At 46.0% G+C, this 22,891-nt stretch overlaps 1 protein-coding gene across 1 annotated transcript in view; it reads left to right on the top strand.

Annotated features, from left to right (window-relative positions):
* ptprsa (protein tyrosine phosphatase receptor type Sa) overlaps window positions 1-22,891 on the top strand; it is a 270,699-nt gene that overhangs the window by 148,030 nt on the left and 99,778 nt on the right. Inside the window, 1 exon segment of the mRNA XM_079505556.1 lies at window positions 21,828-21,938. Coding sequence (XP_079361682.1) covers window positions 21,828-21,938 — 111 coding nt within the window.

Below are 22,891 nucleotides of genomic sequence, written 5' to 3'. Positions count from 1 at the left end.
GGGCCCCCAAATAATAATGGCAAAATCACTAAGATTCAGATGAAAATATAAAATATTAAAAAAAATAAAGATGTCATTTTTGGACCAGCCGATTCTGGACCTGATCCAGAAATCGTTGAAAACCCACATTTTCTTCGTGGAAAAGTGCGATTTTGGATCATCATGGCTGTTGTTTGACGATCGGTGCACTGGGTAAAGCCCTGAATCTTCTGAACCAGCCCTGTCTTTTTCTCCAACCGGTATACTGCTATATCAGTATCGATATATCGGTCAATACGACCATGGGAACGGTTCCGCTCTGCCCATGCGGGGGATTGCCTTACACTGAACCCAAAGCCTCCGTATCTATGGAAAACACATTTTTATAGTGCTGGCTTTGCCCCGACCGAAGGACTGACTGGCTGCCTTATAGCTGATCGGCTAACCGGGGCTGGTTATATGCATGCAGCGCTGGCAGGGCTGTGATATTTGCATGCCGAGCCCCAGGCGGAGAGGAGAGGAGAGCTCTTCTAGCCCATTTTGACCTGAGATCAGATTCTAAAAATGTCTTCTACATCCTGACAGTTTTCTGAAAAAGCTATGTTTCTATGTCAGTCGTTCTTCGATTTTTCAAAAATAGCAGACCTACAAGCTCGTAGCGCGCCACTCGGTGGCGCGCTATGAGCTTGTAGATCTGCTATTTTTCAATAGCTAAAGCATAACATAATGCTAACACAAAAGGGGTTCCCGCCCAAAATGGGCTAGAGGTGTGTGTGTGGAGAAAGGAAGGAGGCAGGCAGCCTGACATTTCTTCCCTGGTCCTTCCCCCAGGGCTCCGGACCCCCGAGGCCCTCGCTGGCCTTGTCAGCCAGAGCAGAAGCGGTGCATATTCATAGAGAATAAGGTCTCCGTGTGTGTAGAAAAATCACACGAGTGAGGGGCGCCCACTGTGGCTGCCACGCCATTTCAGATTCACCGCCACTATTTGCGTTACGAGACATGAATGCATGTGAATGCAGTGTTGTAGTGTATAAAACGAGATGTATTTATATCAGTCACATGACGTCTTGCGTCGTCATTTAGTGCCCTGACTTTGCTGGCCAACGATTTACGTCATAAGCGCTCTAAACAAACATTAAAAAGTCCATAGACTTGGCTTCCACACGATGTAATCTTCAAAAGCCACGCATTGGAGGGGCTAGCACCCCTCAAAAGTGAAGGTCGCCTCTTATCATGATGATCACATGACATCACGGGGGGCATGCTTAAAGCAAACATTACAAGTCTTTAGACTTGACTGCCACGGGGGGGGGGGGGGGGTATGCTGAAAACGGGGTGGAGGCGGCTCCGCTTAAAGCAAACATTAAAAGTCAATAGACTTGGCAGCCACATGACGTCACCAGCGAAAGCCAGACGTTGGAGGGGCTAGCGGCCCTCAAAGGTTGAACACGTTGACCTGAATACATACATACATCCGACAGAGACACTGCGTGTCCCTGGCTTGTCTGGATGTAGATACAGTACATACTGTATACTGTACATACAACACGCCCCAGTAACAGATATGTATTCATATATACACAAGTCAAACCTGTAAGCAGATTGAATTGCTGATATTTTGGTACGATGTGGAACGCTGTATATAGCGTTCACCTCGGCTGTGACCTGCGGAGGGAGACAGGGGCTTATCCAGATGAGGCCGTGTGCCAAGACCGGCTCAGGCCCCGTGCCAGGACCTCTGGACACATCTACGCAGCGACGAGAAGGTCAGCCAATCCAACCCGCGGGGCCCGGGGGTTGGGCAAAGACCACCGCGCTTTGCCAAATCACGCAATCCTCCCCCCAACGACCACATTATACACTCCCTCCCCCCATCCCATCCTGCCTCGATGCGGCCAGCAGATGGCCTTATACCTTCCCTGGCCAGGATTTGCCTCGCGGCCTCTGGCTCGGATACAATCATAATCCTCAATCATATTTTTGAATATGATTTTGGACGGAACAGCTGGGGCGGGCGGGATATTGCGAATAATCCCACACGGTGCGGTCGACAAGGCGGGGCGAGATCATTGGCCCACGGAGGTGTATTTGGGTCATTGTCACCCCTAAGCAGATGATCTGTGCCCGCTGGCTGGCTGGCTCCAGCCGTCGGCTCACCCGGGCTTAAGACTCGGGGCTTACGGCCCCGAGAGGTTTGCGTATAGCTGCAACACAGGTGGATCTGTCGTTGAAATTGATTCTCAACGCAGCGGCATCCTCCGCGTATAGCCTTCTCCAGTCAGATAAAACTGTCAGGATTCTCATTTCGTTTTGGTTTCTATTTCCTTCTTTCCTCTTGCTCTACCCCAGAGACGTTTGTCTTCATGATTCCCTTTTCATTTCCCCCCATTGTCTGTTTTTATTAACTTTTTCTTTTTTTATGAAGCGATGGATTTAAACTTAACTGCCTTTTGTTACTCTTCCACCTATCTCCTCCTCGCCACCCCTCACTCCCTCCCCTCCTTTGTCTCCCTTATAACGACCCAGTCCTTTTTTTAAAAGGTTCAAGTGACGCTTTTGGCTTTTACACAAACCTGCTTCTATTAACCTAACCTTAACCTAACTATAACCTAACCTATCCTAACCTCACCCTAACCCGTAACCGAATTATAACCCACCACCTCAACCTCACCCTATAACCTTAACCTTAACTATAACCCCACCTTAACCTTATCCTAACCTTAACCTAAATGTAACCTAATCTAACCTAACTGTACCTATTACGTTCTTTGACTCCCCTAACTCCTCAACTAAACAAAAACCCTCCCAACTAAACCGAAGGAAACATAAAGTTGACCAGCTTCCTGCGGCCCTCTAAACCAAACTCTAACTCTTTAACAACGTAACAACCTTCCCAGAATCCTTTGCTCCTCTTCCTTGTGTTATTGTGACAGCTGATGACACGGTCCGTGAAATTACCCCAGACATGAAGTTAGTCAGACAAATCATTGCAATTTCCCCTTTTTTGTCTGGTTTTTCAATGACACCCACTGTTAATCAGTCCCAGCTATGCATGCTGTGCACTGTAATAGAATGCTAGTATGGTTACAATAATACCAATATTGATGACAGTTTTACAGAGGAAGGGAATGCATTTGCTGTCATCAACAAGGAGTTATTGGAAGTAATTATTTTTCTGAATAGCTCCGAAAAGTGGTCGACACAATTGGCTCGCCGACTTGACAATTTGTGAAGATTTCTTGCCTGAATTTGCTATGTTGAAAGTGGTTTAAAAATGAGACACCTTGATACATTATGCAACCGTGATAGTCTGAGGCTCATAACAACAAGCTCAGACTATGATGGGTGCCATTACCTATTCAGTTGGCAAAGCCCACACAAACTCAAATGGCATTTTACTTCACCTTGACCGTGAGTCCCAAATTCAAAAGCTTTGTGTTTCTCCTTGAGTTTTATACGAATTAAATAACTAGAAACACAGTGCGCAGCAAAGCAGGGGGGAAGTGTGTATAATATGCACATGTGTGTATATTCACATATATACTTATATATATATATGTAGGCCTACTGTATATGTGGGAGATTTGAATGCCAGACAGAAGCACAGCCACTTCACCGCTGGCATCACAGAGGACGTGCCGGGACTCAGTATGCAGGAGGAGGCGCGCGACGAGTCTGACCAGGACAAAATCTAATCTCCCCTCTGCTAATGGATTGGATGGCTTTTGGAAATTGCCAGCACCGTTTTACATCTTAACCCATTTTGACCTGGGAACGATTCTAAAAAAATGTCCTCTACATCATGACAGTTTTCTGAAAAAGCTATGTTTCTATGTCAGTCGTTCTTCGATTTTTCAAAAATAGCAGACCTACAAGCTCGTAGCGCGCCACTCGGTGGCGCGCTATGAGCTTGTAGATCTGCTATTTTTCAATAGCTAAAGCATAACATAATGCTAACACCAAAAAGGGGTTCCCGCCCAAAATGGGTTAAACACCGGGCGCTGGGCTCCGCTGCTTGTTCCGAGCGCCGCTGTCCATGATGAAGAAGACGAAGACGATGATGATGATGTGCTTTTTGTTTGGGCCACTGAGTGGGTGACAGGCGGCGGCGTTGTTGACAGGAAGGGGGACACGTACCGCTGAGATAGATGCGTTGGATGTAAACACGCGCGCTCATAACGCCGTGCATCACTCACACACTAATCTCTCAAGAACAGGTTCTAGTGCTGTGCTATACCGAATCTGTCAGCAAGGCCATGCAGAATGGGTATAGACTGTTGATAGGGGAATGAAAACACAGGCGCACCACAGGAAGTTGGAGGGCTGAGGCCGGGGCCAAACGGGCCAACATCCTGTTATACACACTTCTACTGGGGCCACGCCCCCAGAGGCAAATTCAAAGGAAACAAACAGCAGAGGGCGCTGTTTTTTTCTTTTCTTTTTGTGTGTGTGTGTGTGTGTGTGTGTGTGTGTGTGTGTGTGTGTGTGTGTGTGTGTGTGTGTGTGTGTGTGTGTGTGTGTGTGTGTGTGTGTGTGTGTGTGTGTGTGTGTGTGTGTGTGTGTGTGTGTGTGTGTGTGTGTGTGTGTGGTTGGTTGGTTGGTTGCCCTAACTGGTGCGCCACGGTTGGAGGTGGCGTGACCTCTTGACCCCTGTGAGCCACCTCGCTGCGTTAAGTAGGCCACCTATTCTGGGCTGCCGACGCCCTGCTGGCACAGCCTGCCAAGGCAAGGCCACCGCCCTGTCATCCTGAGAGAGAGAGACAGAGAGCGAGAGAGAGAGACATACATACAGACAGACATAGGAAAGGAACGGAGAAGAGAGACAGAGGCAGAGAGATGCAGAGATGCAGACAGACAGACACTTACACAGTAATATTTCTCAGTGTTAATTGATCCATTTGTAACGTAAAACCTTACATTTTTACACACTCGGGAGTTTAACTGTGTAGAAACAGAGGTAGGAGTTTAACTGTGTAGAAACACAGAGGTAGGAGTTTAACTGTGTAGAAACAGAGAGGTAGGAGTTTAACTGTGTAGAAACACAGAGGTAGGAGTTTAAGGGCCCTATTTTGCGTGTCTTAAGTACCAGGTCTTATGACTTAACTTAAGACCTGGAGGCGTGGTCAATGCTGTTTGGCCACTCAGAATAGCCAAATGGCATTGATCACGCCTCCAGGTCTTAAGTTAAGTAATAAGACCTGGTACTTAAGACACGCATAATAGGGCCCTAACTGTGTAGAAACAGAGAGGTAGGAGTTTAACTGTGTAGAAACACAGAGGTAGGAGTTTAACTGTGTAGAAACAGAGAGGTAGGGGTTTAACTGTGTAGAAACACAGAGGTAGGGGTTTAACTGTGTAGAAACACAGAGGTAGGAGTTTAACTGTGTAGAAACACAGAGGTAGGGGTTTAACTGTGTAGAAACACAGAGGTAGGAGTTTAACTGTGTAGAAACACAGAGGTAGGAGTTTAACTGTGTAGAAACACAGAGGTAGGAGTTTAACTGTGTAGAAACAGAGAGGTAGGAGTTTAACTGTGTAGAAACACAGAGGTAGGAGTTTAACTGTGTAGAAACACAGAGGTAGGAGTTTAACTGTGTAGAAACACAGAGGTAGGAGTTTAACTGTGTAGAAACACAGAGGTAGGAGTTTAACTGTGTAGAAACAGAGAGGTAGGAGTTTAACTGTGTAGAAACACAGAGGTAGGAGTTTAACTGTGTAGAAACACAGAGGTAGGAGTTTAACTGTGTAGAAACACAGAGGTAGGAGTTTAACTGTGTAGAAACATAGAGTTAGGAGTTTAACTGTGTATAAACAGAGAGGTAGGAGTTTAACTGTGTAGAAACACAGAGGTAGGAGTTTAACTGCATGTGTAGAAACACAGAGGTAGGAGTTTAACTGTGTAGAAACAGAGAGGTAGGAGTTTAACTGTGTAGAAACAGAGAGGTAGGAGTTTAACTGTGTAGAAACACAGAGGTAGGAGTTTAACTGTGTAGAAACACAGAGGTAGGAGTTTAACTGTGTAGAAACACAGAGGTAGGAGTTTAACTGTGTAGAAACACAGAGGTAGGAGTTTAACTGTGTAGAAACACAGAGGTAGGAGTTTAACTGTGTAGAAACAGAGAGGTAGGAGTTTAACTGTGTAGAAACACAGAGGTAGGAGTTTAACTGTGTAGAAACACAGAGGTAGGAGTTTAACTGTGTAGAAACAGAGAGGTAGGAGTTTAACTGTGTAGAAACACAGAGGTAGGAGTTTAACTGTGTAGAAACAGAGAGGTAGGAGTTTAACTGTGTAGAAACACAGAGGTAGGAGTTTAACTGTGTGTAGAAACAGAGAGGTAGGAGTTTAACTGTGTAGAAACAGAGAGGTAGGAGTTTAACTGTGTAGAAACAGAGAGGTAGGAGTTTAACTGTGTAGAAACAGAGAGGTAGGAGGGGGAAAAAAGATTGGGACAGAATGACATGCAGTTGGAGTGAGTGAGACAGGAAAGCATAAAGTCAGAGAGAGAGAGAGAGGGGGGGGGGGGGGGGGGCAAGGGGGCAGGGGAGGGTCAGACATGATACAAGATGGAAAAGTAGTGCAGCGAAATGAAACCAGACAAAAAGATGAGTGCCGGGTCACAGTTCATCGGCGGTGCCTTCACCAGCCCTCAGCCCTGCCGATAAGAGACACACTTTTAACACCGTATAGCAATATGACTCAAGACTTCATTCGAGAGGCTCATCACCGCCACCAGTCCCTCGGCTCAATACCGTGTGTGTGTGCGTGTGTGTGTGTGTGTGTGTGTGTGTGTGTGTGTGATATGGTAGAATTGGCTTGCAGCAGCGAGGCATACCGTATAACAACATGTAATCTCACAGTACACAATGCAGCAGGAGTCAGGACACACGCAGTGTACTGTACATGGGGCTATAGAGTGTATAAGCTGATAGAGTAGAGGGAGGAAGCAGTCTGTTGAATGGCCAGAGACGTAGGCGTGAGGTGAGGTACAGATTTGATGTGTTCCAGGCCGCCGGGCTCGTGGAAAAGATGTATGGACAGACCCCGGAAACATGAAATGGAAAGCGAGCAGCTCCAACTCTCTCTTTGACTGATGGCGCTTTTCCACTGCATTTCATCATGGTTCCCAAACGTCTCAGCCCATATGGCCCAAAACAGGGACGCCATGCTGAGAGTGGTAAAGAATCCTTACCATGTGTCTTTACTAAAGATACATTCAAAGATTTGTGCCGCATTTTTACGATTTTTCAAAAATAGCAGACCTACAAGCTCGTAGCGCGCCACTCGGTGGCGCGCTATGAGCTTGTAGATCTGCTATTTTTCAATAGCTAAAGTATAACATAATGCTTAGTTAAAACACCAAAAGGGGTGCCTGCCCAGAATGGGTTAAAAACGGCCATTGTAAATGTGAAATGAATCAATATTCAGAGCAACTGCACAGCCTATCTTTCAACTAAATGTTATCAGAAAACATTCTGCTCGACTGTGCAAGTCAAAATAGATAATAGATTCCAGACAGCATTAGTGTTATCATGAGCGTTAACGCAATCGTTGTGGAAAGCACTGCAGGTCCATTTGGTACCATCCTTTTTTCACTCTCCGAATTATGACAGGGATCCTTGAAAGTAAAAAAGTTTGATAACCGCTTTTTTTTTTTTTTTTTTAACCAAGCCCAAAGCGCGTATAGAGTGGAGTAGAGTTGAGCCAGTGGTAACATGCAGTGGGAAAAGCACCATTAGACTGTCTATGCTGACTTAAAGCCAGCCCACCCTGGCCTCGCAACGACAACCGCGGTATCATTGCATTTAACCCGGCCTCGTTCAAGGTCAATTGGCTGGGAAAGAGAGGGCTTATGGCCAGTGCGGAGCAGGCCTGTCAACTTAAGGCCAATCCTCTTTAGCCTTTGCCTTATCAACCAGAGAAGTGGCAATGATAAAACTACACTTCTGTCTTAACGTCACAGCTCAGCCAACCGGGCGCCCGCCGCGCCTCCTCGCTTAATATGTCGCCGCTGTGTACGGGCAGAAACCTTGTATCTTCATATTTCATCTTTGTGTTGTAAGATGACACGCGATGGATCTATTGGAGCACATGCAGGTTCTGTTTCTCCCATTTTGCTGTAAAGCAGTGGTTTTCAACCAGTGGTCTTTATTGAGGGAGTTCCAGGTATGTTGGTCCCCAGCTAAATGATGGAGAGTTGGTAACCAAATGGACCCTTATGGATCTTTATTCTTTAGCGTACGAATGAAACCAAATTTGGTTTCATTTTACGCTCTCGGGAGCATTACTTAATTTCCAAGAAGTCCACACAGTTAGAGAATGCGGAAGAATTGTTATTTTGATCGATATTTGCCTGTTATCTCTCCTGTGGTACCGACATCGATACAGCGTGGAATGGTGGATAATCTTATCCAACGACAGCAAAACAGTCTTGGGTCTGAGCGGCTAAATGGTCCGTGGCTCAAAATGCAGCATAAATAATGGACCTTGAAAAGGGTTGAAATCCTCTGCTTTAAAAAAGCAGCAGTCTTAGACATATACACGGTTTCCACGCGACAGCAACGACGACAAAGCAAGAAAGAGAGAGAGAGAGAGATAACGGGTCCCCCGTTGCACCTCTGTGAGACCAGCGGTGTCGCCTTTGTTTTCCGTTTCCCCCTCCCCCCCTTTCGAGACTCACACGCTTTATAAAATAACAATTTAACGAAAGCAAACGAGGCCGATTGTCACGGAAGCCCCCCAGTGATCTTGTCCCCGTGCAGCGCCTCAATGATTCAACCATGATGAATTCCACTGATGATGCTGTCTGTCTTTGTCTCTTGGTTCTCTGTTGTTTCTTCCAGAGAGTACCCCCATCCGAGGTAAGACCCCCCCCCCCCCCCCTATATATAAACCACCACCATAAAGAAACGGCTTCTAACTAACCCACATAACAAAGACATAACAATAACCTCTTTTTAACGCTTCTCCACCGCCCCTTTATCAAGTCTAAAGGTATAAGCTACGGACGATAGAGGGAGAGAACCAAAAACCGTGGAACCCTCCTTTTTTAAAAAGCATCGGCAACGTCGTCTACCCCTCCTGTTTCCAGGGGAATGTCTCATTTATTTGTTCCGTGTTCCGTGTGTGTGTGTGTGTGTGTGTGTTTGTGTGCGTGCGCGTCTCTGCTTTCTGTCCCTCGATCTGTCCCATGTTCCATTCCATTCATTGGCGTGTATCGTAATTTCCCAAGCTGTGTGTGTGTATGTTTTGTGTTTTCACCCTCCCCCCTTCTTCGCCTCAACGCAGGGACGTCACTGAAAGATATGATATTGTGATGGGACGTGATATATGTTATGTGTTATGATTCTGTTGGATGGGACGGGGGCGGGCGGGTGGGTGGATGGGTTGGGTGCAGGTTTATTAGGAGCCATTTGGTGTGTATATGCTGACATTGTAATTGTTTGGACATGTGGCGGGTGGGTGGGTGGATGGGGGTTGATGATGGTGGTGGGGGAGTTCATCTGTGTTGATTCAGCTATACGGCTTAATGAACGCCACGCCACGTATAAACCATCCCCGGCATTCCAGGCTGCACCTGTCCTCCCTCTCTCTCCTCTCCGCCTGCCTCGATAATATGCTCATGTGTTTGTTGCCGAGAGAGAGAGGCCACGATGTTGATGATGATGATGCCCACATTATGTATGTTAATGTCCTGGTCCCCACCACCACCCAACCGATCCCCCCCTCTCTCCACACACACACACACACACACACACACACACACACACACACACACACACACACACACACACACACACACACACACACACACACACACACACACACACACGCGCGCGCACACGCACACGCACACACGCAGATCGTAGCAGGGAGGCTGCAGGAATGCGAGGAGAGCTGTGCCCTGCATAAATTACCTTTGATTTCATTTCCCCTTTTCTCTTGTTGCTCTGCAGTGTGCCTCACTGCTGCTCTGGAGACATTTACATTTTATATTTAAACCCTTTTTGTTTAAATATAATGGCTTTGTCCCCCAGATGTACTGTATGTCTATAATGTATATGTTACGTGTGTATTTACTGTATATGTACGGCGTGGGGGGAGTGTGCATAGGGGGGGGGGGGGGGGGGGGGGGAACGAATAATGATGGTTATTGGATGTTCCAGGATAGTTTGGGATGAATGTCTTCTAGATCCCCTCGCCCTTAAAAGACCATAATGTGAACATTCTGTGACAGTTACGGTATGGTACTGTAATGTTACAGAATAAAAGGTGAAAGTTCCTCTTCCTTTTTCATAATGAGGAGCAGCTTGGGGATATCAGGAGAGGGGTTGAGGTATTTAGGCTGAATGTGCTGTACTTGGTGTGCTCTTTTTTTGGTTTGCCCTCTTCTACACCAAATCCCTCGACACCAAACACAGAAAAAATGTAATAAAAATTGCGTGTAGATCTACAAACTATACAAGCTTGTAGATCGGCTATTTTCGGTGAAAGGTCTCCTCCCCCAGAATAGGAATGCTAAGGCTCACGTGGTTAATCACGTACTAGTATATACTATATCGCATCACGATGCACTGTGAGCTTGTAGATCTGCTTTTTGTTTTGCCCAATGAAATGCACAAAAATATGGACTCCATGGTGAAAGTGTTAAAAAAAAATGGAAAAAAAACTCATCATCCCATCCCTTGTGCATTGTGTGTCTGGCTTAGACACATATCTCACACCAGCGTGTAATTATGCCCCCGCATTTGTTGATAAAGCTTTTTTTTTATTAATATCTGGGATTAGTCTAACATGACTTCTTTCCTACAGGCGGACAGGTAAGTGAACATCCTATAATCTCTCATCTGAATATATCTGCATATTCAGCAGGATGGGATGTAAAGCGCTTTGATTTCAGCCATTATGTGATTTTTTTCCCCCCTCCATTACAGTTTATAGGGAGGTGAGTTATTTGAACATCGCAGAGATTAAGATCTTCCATCCCATTTAAGCTAAATCATTTCATACATGACGGCGTCCACAGAGTCGAGTCATTGAACATCTTCATTTAAGACTTCGCCGTCATTTCTCGGTATATAAAGGTTAAAAGCCGGTGACACTTGCTCGCTCGCTCGCCGCAGAGAAGAACTGCTCCGATGTTTGTATTTTATTTCGTTTTTACATAAGTAAAAGTGGCAATACCACTACGGTGAAATACTCTCGAGTAAAAGTACAAAATACCGGCGAGCCCCACGTCCGAAACGGTTGAGAAATGACAGAGTTACCGTGTGGGGGTCCCTCTACTGTACCCTCTACTCTACTGTACTGTATTGTCACTGCACTGTACTGGCACACCCGGAATCACCAGTTAATATGTGCGTGTGTGTGTGTGTGTTAGGTTGTGCTCAGGTGGTGAAAAACAACCATGCTGTTTTTGTGCTCAGACGCACCCACCCAGCCAGCCACCCAGCCACCCACACACACACACACATAGCTCCGTAAGGGAGTGGTTCCACCACTCAAAATAATTACAATATTTGCCTCTGACATGTAGTGGAATAGAAGTAGACGGGACATACTCAAATATTGTATACTTGAGTAAATGTACTTAGTTCTTACATACATTCCACTGGCGTATTTATAAAAGTTAAAAGTGAGTCTCGCTCGGTGCGGAGCCCTCATGATAGCCCCCCAACCCAAACAAAATAATAATACCCTGTGTGTGTGTGTGTGTGTGTGTGTGTGTGTGTGTGTGTGTGTGTGTGTGTGTGTGTGTGTGTGTGTGTGTGTGTGTGTGTGTGTGTGTGTGTGTGTGTGTGTGTGTGTGTGTGTGTGTGTGTGTGTGTGTGTGTGTGTGTGTGTGTGTGTGTGTGTGTGTGTGTGTGTGTGTCAGCGTTTGAATAGAAAGGTCCTATGAATCACATCTCCGCCAACAAAAGCCAGTGTGACTTATGAACTGTGTATTTGCATAATGAGATTAGCTATCCACAGAGGAGATCATCTTCAGTTCTGTGTGTGTGTGCGTGTGTGTGTGTGTGTGTGTGTGCGTGTGTGTGCGTGTGCGTGTGCGTTTCTGCTACAAAAGCGCATGCTTTTGTAGCAGAAACGATGCAATCCCAGGCACGCACTCACATGCACGCACACATGCATCGATGCACACACACATATACAGTATATACACACCAGACTTGTGCAGTGTGTGTGGCAGTATGGACGTGTATGGAAATGTCGCGTGGCTAGCATGGGTGGAGGAGGGGCTTTGTTGGGACCAAGGTGATTTACAAGGACACAGGTGTTTCACTGTAAATGCTCGCACATCAAAGCAAACGTGTGTGTGTGCGTGTGTGTGCGTGTGTGCGTGTGTTGAAAATAGACCCACCACCGCACCTGTTTATGGTACAGATTTAGGAAGAATGAATTGGGAGGGTCTTGGGGCTATAGGAACAAGATGTGATACTATATAGGAAAGAGGAGTGCGGTAGAGTGGGGGGTGGGTGGGTGGGTGGCTGAGGTAGAGCGTGAGAAGAGTGGAGTTTTCAGACTTAGTGGTACAAAGTATAGAGGGAGTGAGTCTGGCACAGTCCTCCTGGCAGAGGCCAAGAGGCGAGGAGGTTAGTCCACAGCCTGGGGGAGCCAGGAGGAGGAGGAGGGAGAAGAGTCTGGGACACTTGGAGCGTGTACAAGAGTGCAGAGCTAAATGGCTCCGCTTCTTATCATCACTGCTGCTCGAGGTGTTGCGGGCACTAGTGTGAGGTGGAAAGCGGCAATACCTGCACACCTATTAAAGCCCATGCAGAGAGCCCCCCGCGTGGGAGAGGGCTGTCGAGCCTCATTTTCCCTCTTAATACATGGCTTCTCCACTCGGTTTAGCAGGAGCGCCATTAACCCGTTTAGGCCTGACGTCGACACTTTTAAAATGTCTTCTAAATCCTGACAGTTTTCTTACTTTTTCTGACAGTTTCTATATCAGTGGTGCTCAATATTTCATGTCGAGGACCTCAAAAATTATATGTAATTGGCCTCCGACCCCCATCTGAAAATATGTTGTTCCAGGGACCCCCCAGAAGCAAAGATTTTAGTTAAAAAAAAAATATATATATTCCAAATTTGTGCCACATTTTCACGATTTTTCAAAAATAGCAGACCTACAAGCGAGTGGCGCGCTATGAGCTTGTAGATCTGCTATTTTTCAATAGCTAAATTATAACATAATTATACCAAAAGGGGTTCCTGCCCAAAATGGGTTAAAGTGCAATCTTTAAAAAACAAATGAGAAGGTTGTCGAGCCCATCCTCCTGCCAATGTGACCCGCCGTAGTGTCCTGCAGCTACAGACTCCCTACCTGGCTCGCCCCCAAAACGCAAGTCACCCACGATAAGTGTTTCAGCCAACCAAAAAATTAAGGCTAAAATTAACAATGCCATTAACATCCGCTCTGCCATGCAAGACCCTCCTGTGGTGCGCCGACGGGGCCGGAGGCATGGCTAGGTGGTTTTGACGGGGCTGGACTCCCCACCTGCTTCATTAGCGGTCTGAGCGGGAGCGTTACCGAGGCGCCAGATGGGCACTGACAACAATGGCGTCACGTCTGGTGGGCCCTGTGTGCCGCCGCACTCACTCCTCGCCGACCTTGGGGCATCGGCGGAGCGTGGCCGAGGGGCAGCCAGGGTGGGGGGGGGGGGGGGGGAGGAGAGAGAGAGAGAGAGAGAGAGAGAGAGAGAGAGAGAGAGAGAGAGAGCTGCCAAAGAACCTAGAACTCTACATCTATTCATCATGTTGCTTGCCAGTATTAATTTTCATGGTTTAGTTTGGTCATAGTCTTTTGAATACATTTTAATTTAGTCTTAGTCATATTTTAGTCATCTGAAAAGTTGTATTTTTAGTCAAATATAGTTGACAAATAATCCAATCCATATGTTGGATATATTTACAACACGTCGCAGCGTCTGCTGTTTTCAGAGCGCGACCAGACATAAAACGACTTGCCTTTTAAGTTCTACCCGATCTCTTCTCCACTAGAGAGATAGTCGTGGCAAAGAACACTCTATTAAATCTATTCATAGTGTTGGTTTGTATAACAATTCAAAGTACACACATTGGCAAATAGTGTGCCTTCAAACAGGCCGGTCTCTGAGTGGTGATTGTCTGCTCTCTCTCTCTCTCTCTCTCTCTCTCTCTCTCTCTCTCTCTCTCTCTCTCTCTCTCTCTCTCTCTCTCTCTCTCTGTCTCTCTCTCTCTCTGTTCTGTACGTGTTTGTTTTATTTCCTCTCCGCTCTGTGTGTTTGAATCTAAATAACAGACGAGAAAGGCCGAGAAAAAGAGAATCATGGTTTCAGGGAAGTGGGGAAGAAAGAAAGCCGAAGACAGGAGAGAGAAGCAGATTGTGTGGGAAAAAGAGATGGTGGGGAAATAAGGCAGAGAGAGAGAGAGAGAGAGAGAGAGAGATGGCTCATCCAGCCATTTGTTGATTGGCTGAACTAATCAATCAAGCCTTGCCAGCGTGAGCTAATTGAATTACAGCACTGGGACTGAGGGGTTCACGTCATGGCAGAGCCAGGCGCGCCCATGGCCGCAGACACTTTCTGAAATTAATCATCCATGCTGGTTCCCCTTTCACCCCCCCCCATCCTTCTATCTATCCATCTGTGTTGGTACACATCCCACTTCTCAAACTCTCTCTCTCTCTCTCTCTCTCTCTCTCTCTCTCTCTCTCTCTCTCTCATCGCCTTCCTCCTTTTCAATTTCAACTCCGCTCCATCTGTTGTCTGTCTCTCCCCATATCTTCTTGGATACCTGCATGCTCGTTCCTCATTTGGCAGTCCAGGTTCGATCGGCCCAGGTTTTGAGTCTGTGGATGATGCCAGGGTGTCAGAGATGACCCCTGTCCTCAACATGGTTCTGTGTCCAAGTGACAAGTGAAGGGAGTCAGAAGGGTGTGTGTGTGTGTGTGTGTGTGCAGTGTGTACGCGCATCTGTCCGCAGCAGGCGATGTCATTGCAGACTCAAGGTCTGTTACATTTGCGTCACACGGGTAGTGTGTGACGCAAACGTTGGTGCCTGGATCAGCGACAGGTCTGCTCCTTAGAGTATATATGAATAGAGACGGCACCCGGAGGAAACCCTGAGGCGAAATGGACATAGTGGCCGAATTTGGTATTGCAGCGCTGGGCCAATTCTGGTCCGTTGACTATCATTGCGCACGTTCATGATGACACATGAACGCTGTTTCATACGTGAGCGCGTGCAATGATAGTCAACGGCACAGCGCGTTCACGATTTGGCCCAATTCTTCCCAGAATGCACTCTGAAATCGCCTCATGCGCTTTTGAGCAACTTAATGCAAGTGGATGAGAGGAGAAATCCGGTGCCGTCTCTATTAATATATACTCTAAGGTCTGCTCATGAGGGGCGTGGGACACGTAGCGTAAAAAAAATAGACATAGAATACATAGGAACTAGGAACGTATAGTTCCATTAATCCAAGCTTGACATTAAAACAAGCATGCTTTGAAAATGCACACTTCAAGTGGGCCCTGATCAATCATCACACAACACTGGACTAGAGTACCCTTTTTAGTAGTTTATCTCCGTGGTCTCATTGTGCTCCTCATGTTGTTCACTCTATAAAACCCAACACTGCTATCATGCAGTCCCTCTCCTGACTTACAGCAGAGCTACAGTCATTTGGTCTTCAGGGATGCCACATCCCATAATTCCATGCTGCTCATGAACCCTCCCTTTCCAGCATGGTGGTGTGTGAAAAATGCATTATGGAACGCAGAGCTGCCTTTGGTGCTCATGGCGGTTGTTGTTATAGTAATAATAAAAGTAGCTGTTGATGTGTTTGTGATAAGGCCTTCACAGTGGGAAGAGCGAGAGAGACTAAATTCATGAACACAACGGCGTTGGCCTCAAATGGCCCGCGTGTCATCATTCACCACGCATTTGTTTCTTTATCAGCCAAGCTCAGTGAGCGGAGGATGTATTGTTCAATTTGAGTAAACGTACGTTGTGACTTTGCACCGCAGAGCTCCATTGTGTGGAGTCTGTGGACAAACTCGCTGTGTATTTTCTTCTTCTCAACATGCCAGAGAGAAGATAATTTCCATGTCTTTATAGTTACCCCCCCATAGCCATCCCACATGCTTTGTTTTATCTGTATGCAACGGAGATGAAAACAGAGAAGAAATGGCGATGGCCGTATACGCACTCACGCTGGCAAGTCACAGGATGCCCGCGGAGTGTAATTATTCAGCATAAAGTAGTATCTAAAAACCTGATGCAAAAATGGAGGAGAAGAGAGTGTGTGCGTGTGCGTGCGTGGTTGTTTTATGGTTTCAAAACATTTATATATATTATTTTAGTTAGGGGTAGCCATACCACTAGGATACTATAGACAGATTAAGGGTTAGGATTAGACATTTTCAGAGGTTAAATGTAGGGGTTGAATTTGGAGTAGATTTACAAGCTCACAACTCACACTGTGATGCCTCTGAGCATTTATTCCAGTCTGTTAAAAAAAAAGACGGTTGTCTGTCTAATACTTTTATTAGCCGTCTTTAAATGGACCACACAAGCACAAAGAACCACTCCAAGATGACCGTTGGTTTAATGGAATGGTTTCTGAACAGACTTTATTTCCACCCTCTTTCTGAATAGCCGCTGTTCTCCGTGGAAGTGATTGCATTGTTAAACAGAACAGAGCATCAGCATATCGTTGCTGTCGGGCAGAAACCTCTCATCTCCATATTCTAACTTATTGTGTTTTCTGTTTTGGTAAATGAACGCCCTACTTGGTCACACTACAGCCTCACACAAACACATCACAAGCAGCAGATCCACAAGCTCCAAATGCAGCGCAAAGCCATGCATTCCGAGCTTGTAGATCTGCTACTTTTGATGCTTTTGAATTTGAATCCTGAAAAGTAACACATGAGGTTTTCCACCCGACAGAGACGATATCGTGGGAATCAGCATGTCGAAAGTAACCAAGTACATTAACTACTGTTCTGCAATACTTTATACTTCCACTACATTTCAGAGGCAAATAGTGTACTTATTTTTTACTCACTCGCTACAATTATTCAACAGCCTTAGTTTCTTGGCAGATTTGGATTATTAAAACAAAATAAACCTAATAAAACAAATAGACGTGTTTCCTTCTCTCACACATTCTCTTCTCTCTTCACTTCTTCTCTCGTCCTCCTCCCCTTTTTAGCCATCTCTGGTTTCTTGCAGCCATCCGATCCTTGTCTCCATCATTCTCTCTTGTCTTGCTCCTCTCCACGTTCTCTCTCCCTCCCTTTGACTCGCTCATCTCCCCATCTCTTCACCCCCTCTTTTCCCTCTTGCCCCCCCCCCCCCCCCCCCCCCCCCCCCTCCCTGTATCTCTGTCGTCTCCCTTGTTGCCGGCTTGAAGGAAGTGGCTATGTTTGAAATAATGCTTTTAAACTGTGTAATGAAGCCTGTAGAGACCCAGCGCCTATAGCGAGAGAGCCCTTCACCCATCCAACCAACCAACCAATCAACCACATTAAAAACACCCTCGCTCACTCCCTCAAACCCTCGTTCCTTCTCTCCTGCCATTCCGCCGGGTCCTCCGGTGCCTTTTTAATTACGTCTTAATTAATTCTTCGCCCTGGCTGTTTTATTTGTCGTGCCGATGCAAGGTTTTATTACAAAAATAAATAATAATCTGCACGCGTTCATCGTCTCTCACTGCCGCCAGTGAAAGGGAATCACCTTCGGATGACCTTGATGCTCGGTATAGCACGATCGTTTATGCTTCGCCATAATGGAGATATCGCATGTGCGCAATAACAGATCTGTAAGCTCATATAACGCATCGGATGCACATGGTGTTGTGAAATTGAATTGGGCATTGAATTGGGCATTTGACCAGTCAAAGTGGGGTCCAGGGACTCTCAGGGTTCATTGAAGGGGGTTCTAAATTTTCCCATACAAGTCTGTAACTCTTGACAGTATACAAATGGAACCAAATGGACCCGTCAGGGTCTATTTGTTCCATGTGTACACTACTATCATACTATCAGGATTCAGGACTGCAGGCATAGTGATTAAGTCATTGGTGCACAGTCAACGAGCGGGATGGGGAACTCGTTATTGACATCACCTGGTGTAGTGTTCTGAACATCGTTATTGACATCACCTGGTGTAGTGTTCTGTAAACACTGAATAGATCTGTAAACACGCCTATCCTGAAACTATTTTGTGCTAGGGATCCCCGTGCAAGATTTGTGTCGCCCCAAAATATTGTTTTTAAATTGCTTTTTTTTGCTCCCACCAGCAAAAGTTCACTAAGCTTCCGTTGGCCCTAGGATTTCCAAACTGAGCAAGGTGTATATACCAGCGGTGTCCAAGCGCCCTGGCAGAGGTCTGTGGAACAGCCGGCCAGGAGCCGGACTTCATGTGCGGTGACGGTCCCTCGTTTAGATAATGTTTTTTTTCCCTTTTTTTTTGCTCTTTTTCCCTGGCATCGAGGTTCAGGAGACCTCAGACTGCCATCCAGCCCACCTGCCACCAGGCTGGCACTCGCTGTCCCCAGCTCACATCAAATAGATCAAAGCTCCCACACTGCACACACACACACACCCAGGCACGCGTGGATGTGCGTACACGCACGCACGCACTCACGCGTGCACACACGCCACGCACACGTGAGAGCCGCCCGCCACCTGTGCTCTCTGTGCAGTTAGATATTTTCATTTGGCACACGTTACCAGATAGGACTCTGCTCCATCAGGGACTGGGATTATCTGAGCCTGTTGAGCGACAGAGAGAGAGAGAGAAAACACAAACGGACAGATAGCCGTCTGATCCACTCCTAGATTGTGTTCCAATATAGTCCGTATAGAATCACAGGTGAACAAATGCTGCTCGGGGAGCGCTTTTAGCCGCCTACAGCCAAAGTGAAAACATAACTAAAACACATACAAACGAATCGATTGATCGAATCAATTGATTATTAACAGTTCTACTGCGAAGCACGCGTTACCCGCTATTTAATCAAATATTCTACCCCGCCGAGATTGTTTTATTACATTTAGAGCATACGCTGAAGTATTTGGGCTTTTGATCCGTGAAAATCCGGCGAAGAATGGTCCGTCGGCGGTATTACGCGCGGTGGAACCCTGGATTAAACAATTAGCGGCCGACAAAAAATAGTCATAATAATTTAAATCTGCAAAGTACAGATTAAAAAATACAATATTAGCCTCTAAGATGTAGCAGAAAGAAGTATAATAGAAGTATAATATACTAATATATAATAAGTAAAACCTTTGGAAACCTTTGAGGATTCAAATAGCAAAAGTAGAAGATTTCAGATTTGTATTGAAGGGACAGCCCCTTGAGATGCACCATCTCATTTTCAAGAGGGACCCATAAACAAACAAAATACAGAAAAGCATACTGTACACAAATACACAAAACATGCAGTACACAGATACAAACGGATATACAAATACATACATCTATACACAAATAGCTTGCTCACCCTCTTCCACCTACACGACCAACCACCACATAATACACAATGGAGATAAGGTCACAGTGCAAATATTTCAGTGTCATAATTGGTTACAGTCAGGTTAGAAGCATAGAAGATCTCTACATGCTGGAAACGCGAATCGCTACTTTTGTGTGACGCTGTGGCGTTAATTTACAAGAAAAAGAAAAGAAAAACACTGAAAGTTAAAACATGGAGAGAGGTTTCTTCCCGACAGCATTATAACCATAATATACTGTACTAGTTTGTAAATGTACTGGGGTATACTTCCCAGCGCCGGTGGTGATGGAGGAGGTTAGTCAGTGTGCTGCTGTGCTGTAGGGAGCCGCTCCGGCCCCCGTCCGCTCCGCGCATCCATGATGATTCCTGGCTAAACGCTAACGAGCAGCGGTGCGCTGCCTGTCAGCGGAGGCCTCCGCCGCAATCCGTCTGTCTGCCGCTCCGCACCGCACCCCAGACCAGACCAGACCAGACAGGACAGGCAGGCGGCTCTAACCGATTAAGACCTGAGACCACCACCACATTCTACAAAATGTCTTCTAAAAGCAAAGCCATCTCATGGCAGGACCCCAAAGATTATATGCATTTGGCAGCCGACCCCCACCTGAAGCAAAGATATGTGTTAAAAACGTTTGCTGTGAAAGAATATATATTCAATTTAATTCGAAGGAGCTTTATTGGCATGAGAAAACATACGTTTACATGGCCAAAGCAAGTGTCAAACTACAATAAAAACATTTTCAAAGATTTGCGCCACATTTTCACGATTTTTTTTTACATTTGCAACAGCTAAAGTATAAAATAATGGTTGAAGTGGTTAAAAGCTATAAGGTGACACAGATGCGTTCCAGGTCTTAATGGGCTAATGATATCATCAGGAAGTGCCGTCAACACACGCTAACGAGGACTGATCTGATGCCCTAGCTGTTGTTGTTAAGGCTCTCGCCGCCTCCTCCTCCTCCTCCTCCCACGTTGGTCTTCTGCTGCAGTGACAGGCTCTTCATGGGCATACTTCCCTTTTTGCCAGAAAGGTGGCATATATAAACATGTTCTATTCGTCCCCGGGGTCAGTTTTCTCCTCGTTTAATTGGGCTTCGAGCCACTGGATTCGAACAGGAAACAACTAATGAAATCGTCTCGTGTTTTCGGGTTCCGGTTCAAATCCGCTCGCCGAGTCGAACAAAATAGAAACTCTGAGAAAACTGAACCGGTGGGCGGAACGGTAAAAAGCAAGAATGTACGCCTTCTGGAAAAAGTGAACTTGCAGTCATGCACACGCACAAGCCTATACATATTGTATAAATGCATAAAATGCATATTAATTTAGGGGGTCCTTGACGTGGAAAAAAGTTTAAGAACCACCGATTTAATGGACATAAAAAAAAAAAAGTATTAAAAATATGTTATTAGTTATTGCACAGTTGGCAGTTCTTTGAGCCTGGCGGGACCGCAGAGAGTCTGGTTTGCTGTGCTAAGCAGCAGCGTCTCGTTGTTGCCACTGCTCATTTGCACACGCCGACGAACCATTCTATCTGAGAATTCTCCCATGAACCCAGCCATCCCACCCCATCCCACCCCACCACCACCACCCAGCACACGGTGAGTGCTACGCGAGGGCTAATACGTCGATTTGAATCAATCGCCACGCTCATTTTCATCCCCGCACGTATTGTTACTCGGATGTTCAACATGAGAACTCTTGAGTTCTTACACGTGTTTAACACAGCCACCACCCTGCTGCAAATAGGATTTGACTTATTCAGTTCACACGTTTATTTATTTAAATTCCTCCTCGACGACCTGTTTTCTTTTTTCTCTCTCTCTCTCTCTCTCTCTCTCTCTCTCTCTCTCTCCCTTCTCTTTAACCTGCGGTTGGCCTAGTGCGGGCTCGGAACACGACAACATGGGTGCTTTCATTGCATTAGGGCTTTACGGCTCGAGCAACGGGCGTTTTCTTACATAAAAATGCCACTGAGAAATGAATGAAGTTACAGTATACCCAGTGTTGGACACGAAAAGAAGAACATTTACTTGAATACTGTATACAAGTACATTTCTTGAGTATTTGTACTTCACTTTACTGTACTGTGAGTCTGTGAGATTTTATATCTGCCATAATGCCATATTCACTATTATTGATATTCTTTGAACATTTCTGGAAAACCTTCCATCAATGAGGAAACCCTCCACTAAGAGGGACTGCTCTTCATGTTGCTGACAGATTGACTAATTATTTCTCTCTCTGTCCTGTCGTCCTCTCTCTCTCTCTCTCTCTCTCTCTCTCTCTCTCTCTCTCTTTCTCTCTCTCTGTGTGTGTTTATGGTTGTGCCATTTTCCCAGGTGCCCTGCAGATCGAGAACAGCGAGGAGACGGACCAGGGGAAGTACGAGTGCGTGGCCTCCAACGTGGAAGGCGTGCGCTACTCCTCCCCTGCTAACCTTTACGTGCGAGGTAGGGAGAAACCCGGTCCCACGGCCAGGGGCCACAACAACAAACAGCAACAAACAAAAAACACACACACACAAGTACCTTTTACAACATCAGTCTTTACACAATGATAACTGCTTGTATTCTCTCCCAAGTTGTAAATGACAAAAGAACTGTATTTTTTTGTTCATAGCAAATTAATACAATACAATTAAGTAATCTTAAATTACATTTTGAATTTGTAGTACTGATGCTAGTGGTAAATGTGCTTTGATATGCAGTGAAGCGTTCCTGAATTTCAAGGTTGTAACTGATCTCCTTTTCTCTTGTGCTGATGATATAACGTTTCTTGCGTCCTGTTATCTTTTACTGCCCGCCCCAACACTTACTTGGAAGGAAAGCCGTATGTCTTGACTTGACGTATGACTTTTGTCCGATGTTAACAAGCCTTTAAATGTGTTGATGTCGATGATATGTTGACTCCCAACCCCCATACTCTCCCCTCGACTCCCCCCAACCCCCCCCCCCCACCCGACCGCCAACTAACTAACAACCACTCACCCACCCACCCCTACTACCCCGCCCAGTCCCTAACCCTTATCAAAGTTTACGGATTCCCCCTCCCCCTCCCGCCCTCCAAAAAGAGTCTCCAGAGAGAGTTCTTTTTGATTAGGTTTCTTCCAGGTTCTTGCAGGAACTCAACGGTAAGTCTCGATTTTGATTGAGCGGCAAGGTTGTACGCGGCCACCAATCAAAATCAGAAACCCCCTCCCCCCCGAGTCTTTCTTCTACTTCAGATTCGGGGGGGTGTGGAGGGGGGGGGGGGGGAGGTGGAAAAACAGCACATTTTCAAAAAGAAAGGATTGTGGTGGATTTATATCGGAGGGGAGAAGAAAAAACGGTGCCGACACAATGAGTTTGAAAATGCTCTTTATCACAGTTATAAATAGAGCACTTAACTGCTGGCTTTGTTGGTG

Source organism: Electrona antarctica, assembly GCF_951216825.1.
Source record: "Electrona antarctica genome assembly, chromosome: 7".
Lineage (NCBI taxonomy): Eukaryota > Metazoa > Chordata > Actinopteri > Myctophiformes > Myctophidae > Electrona > Electrona antarctica.
The sequence above is the reverse complement of the archived record's forward strand: the minus strand, read 5'-3'. Positions and strand labels throughout refer to the sequence as shown.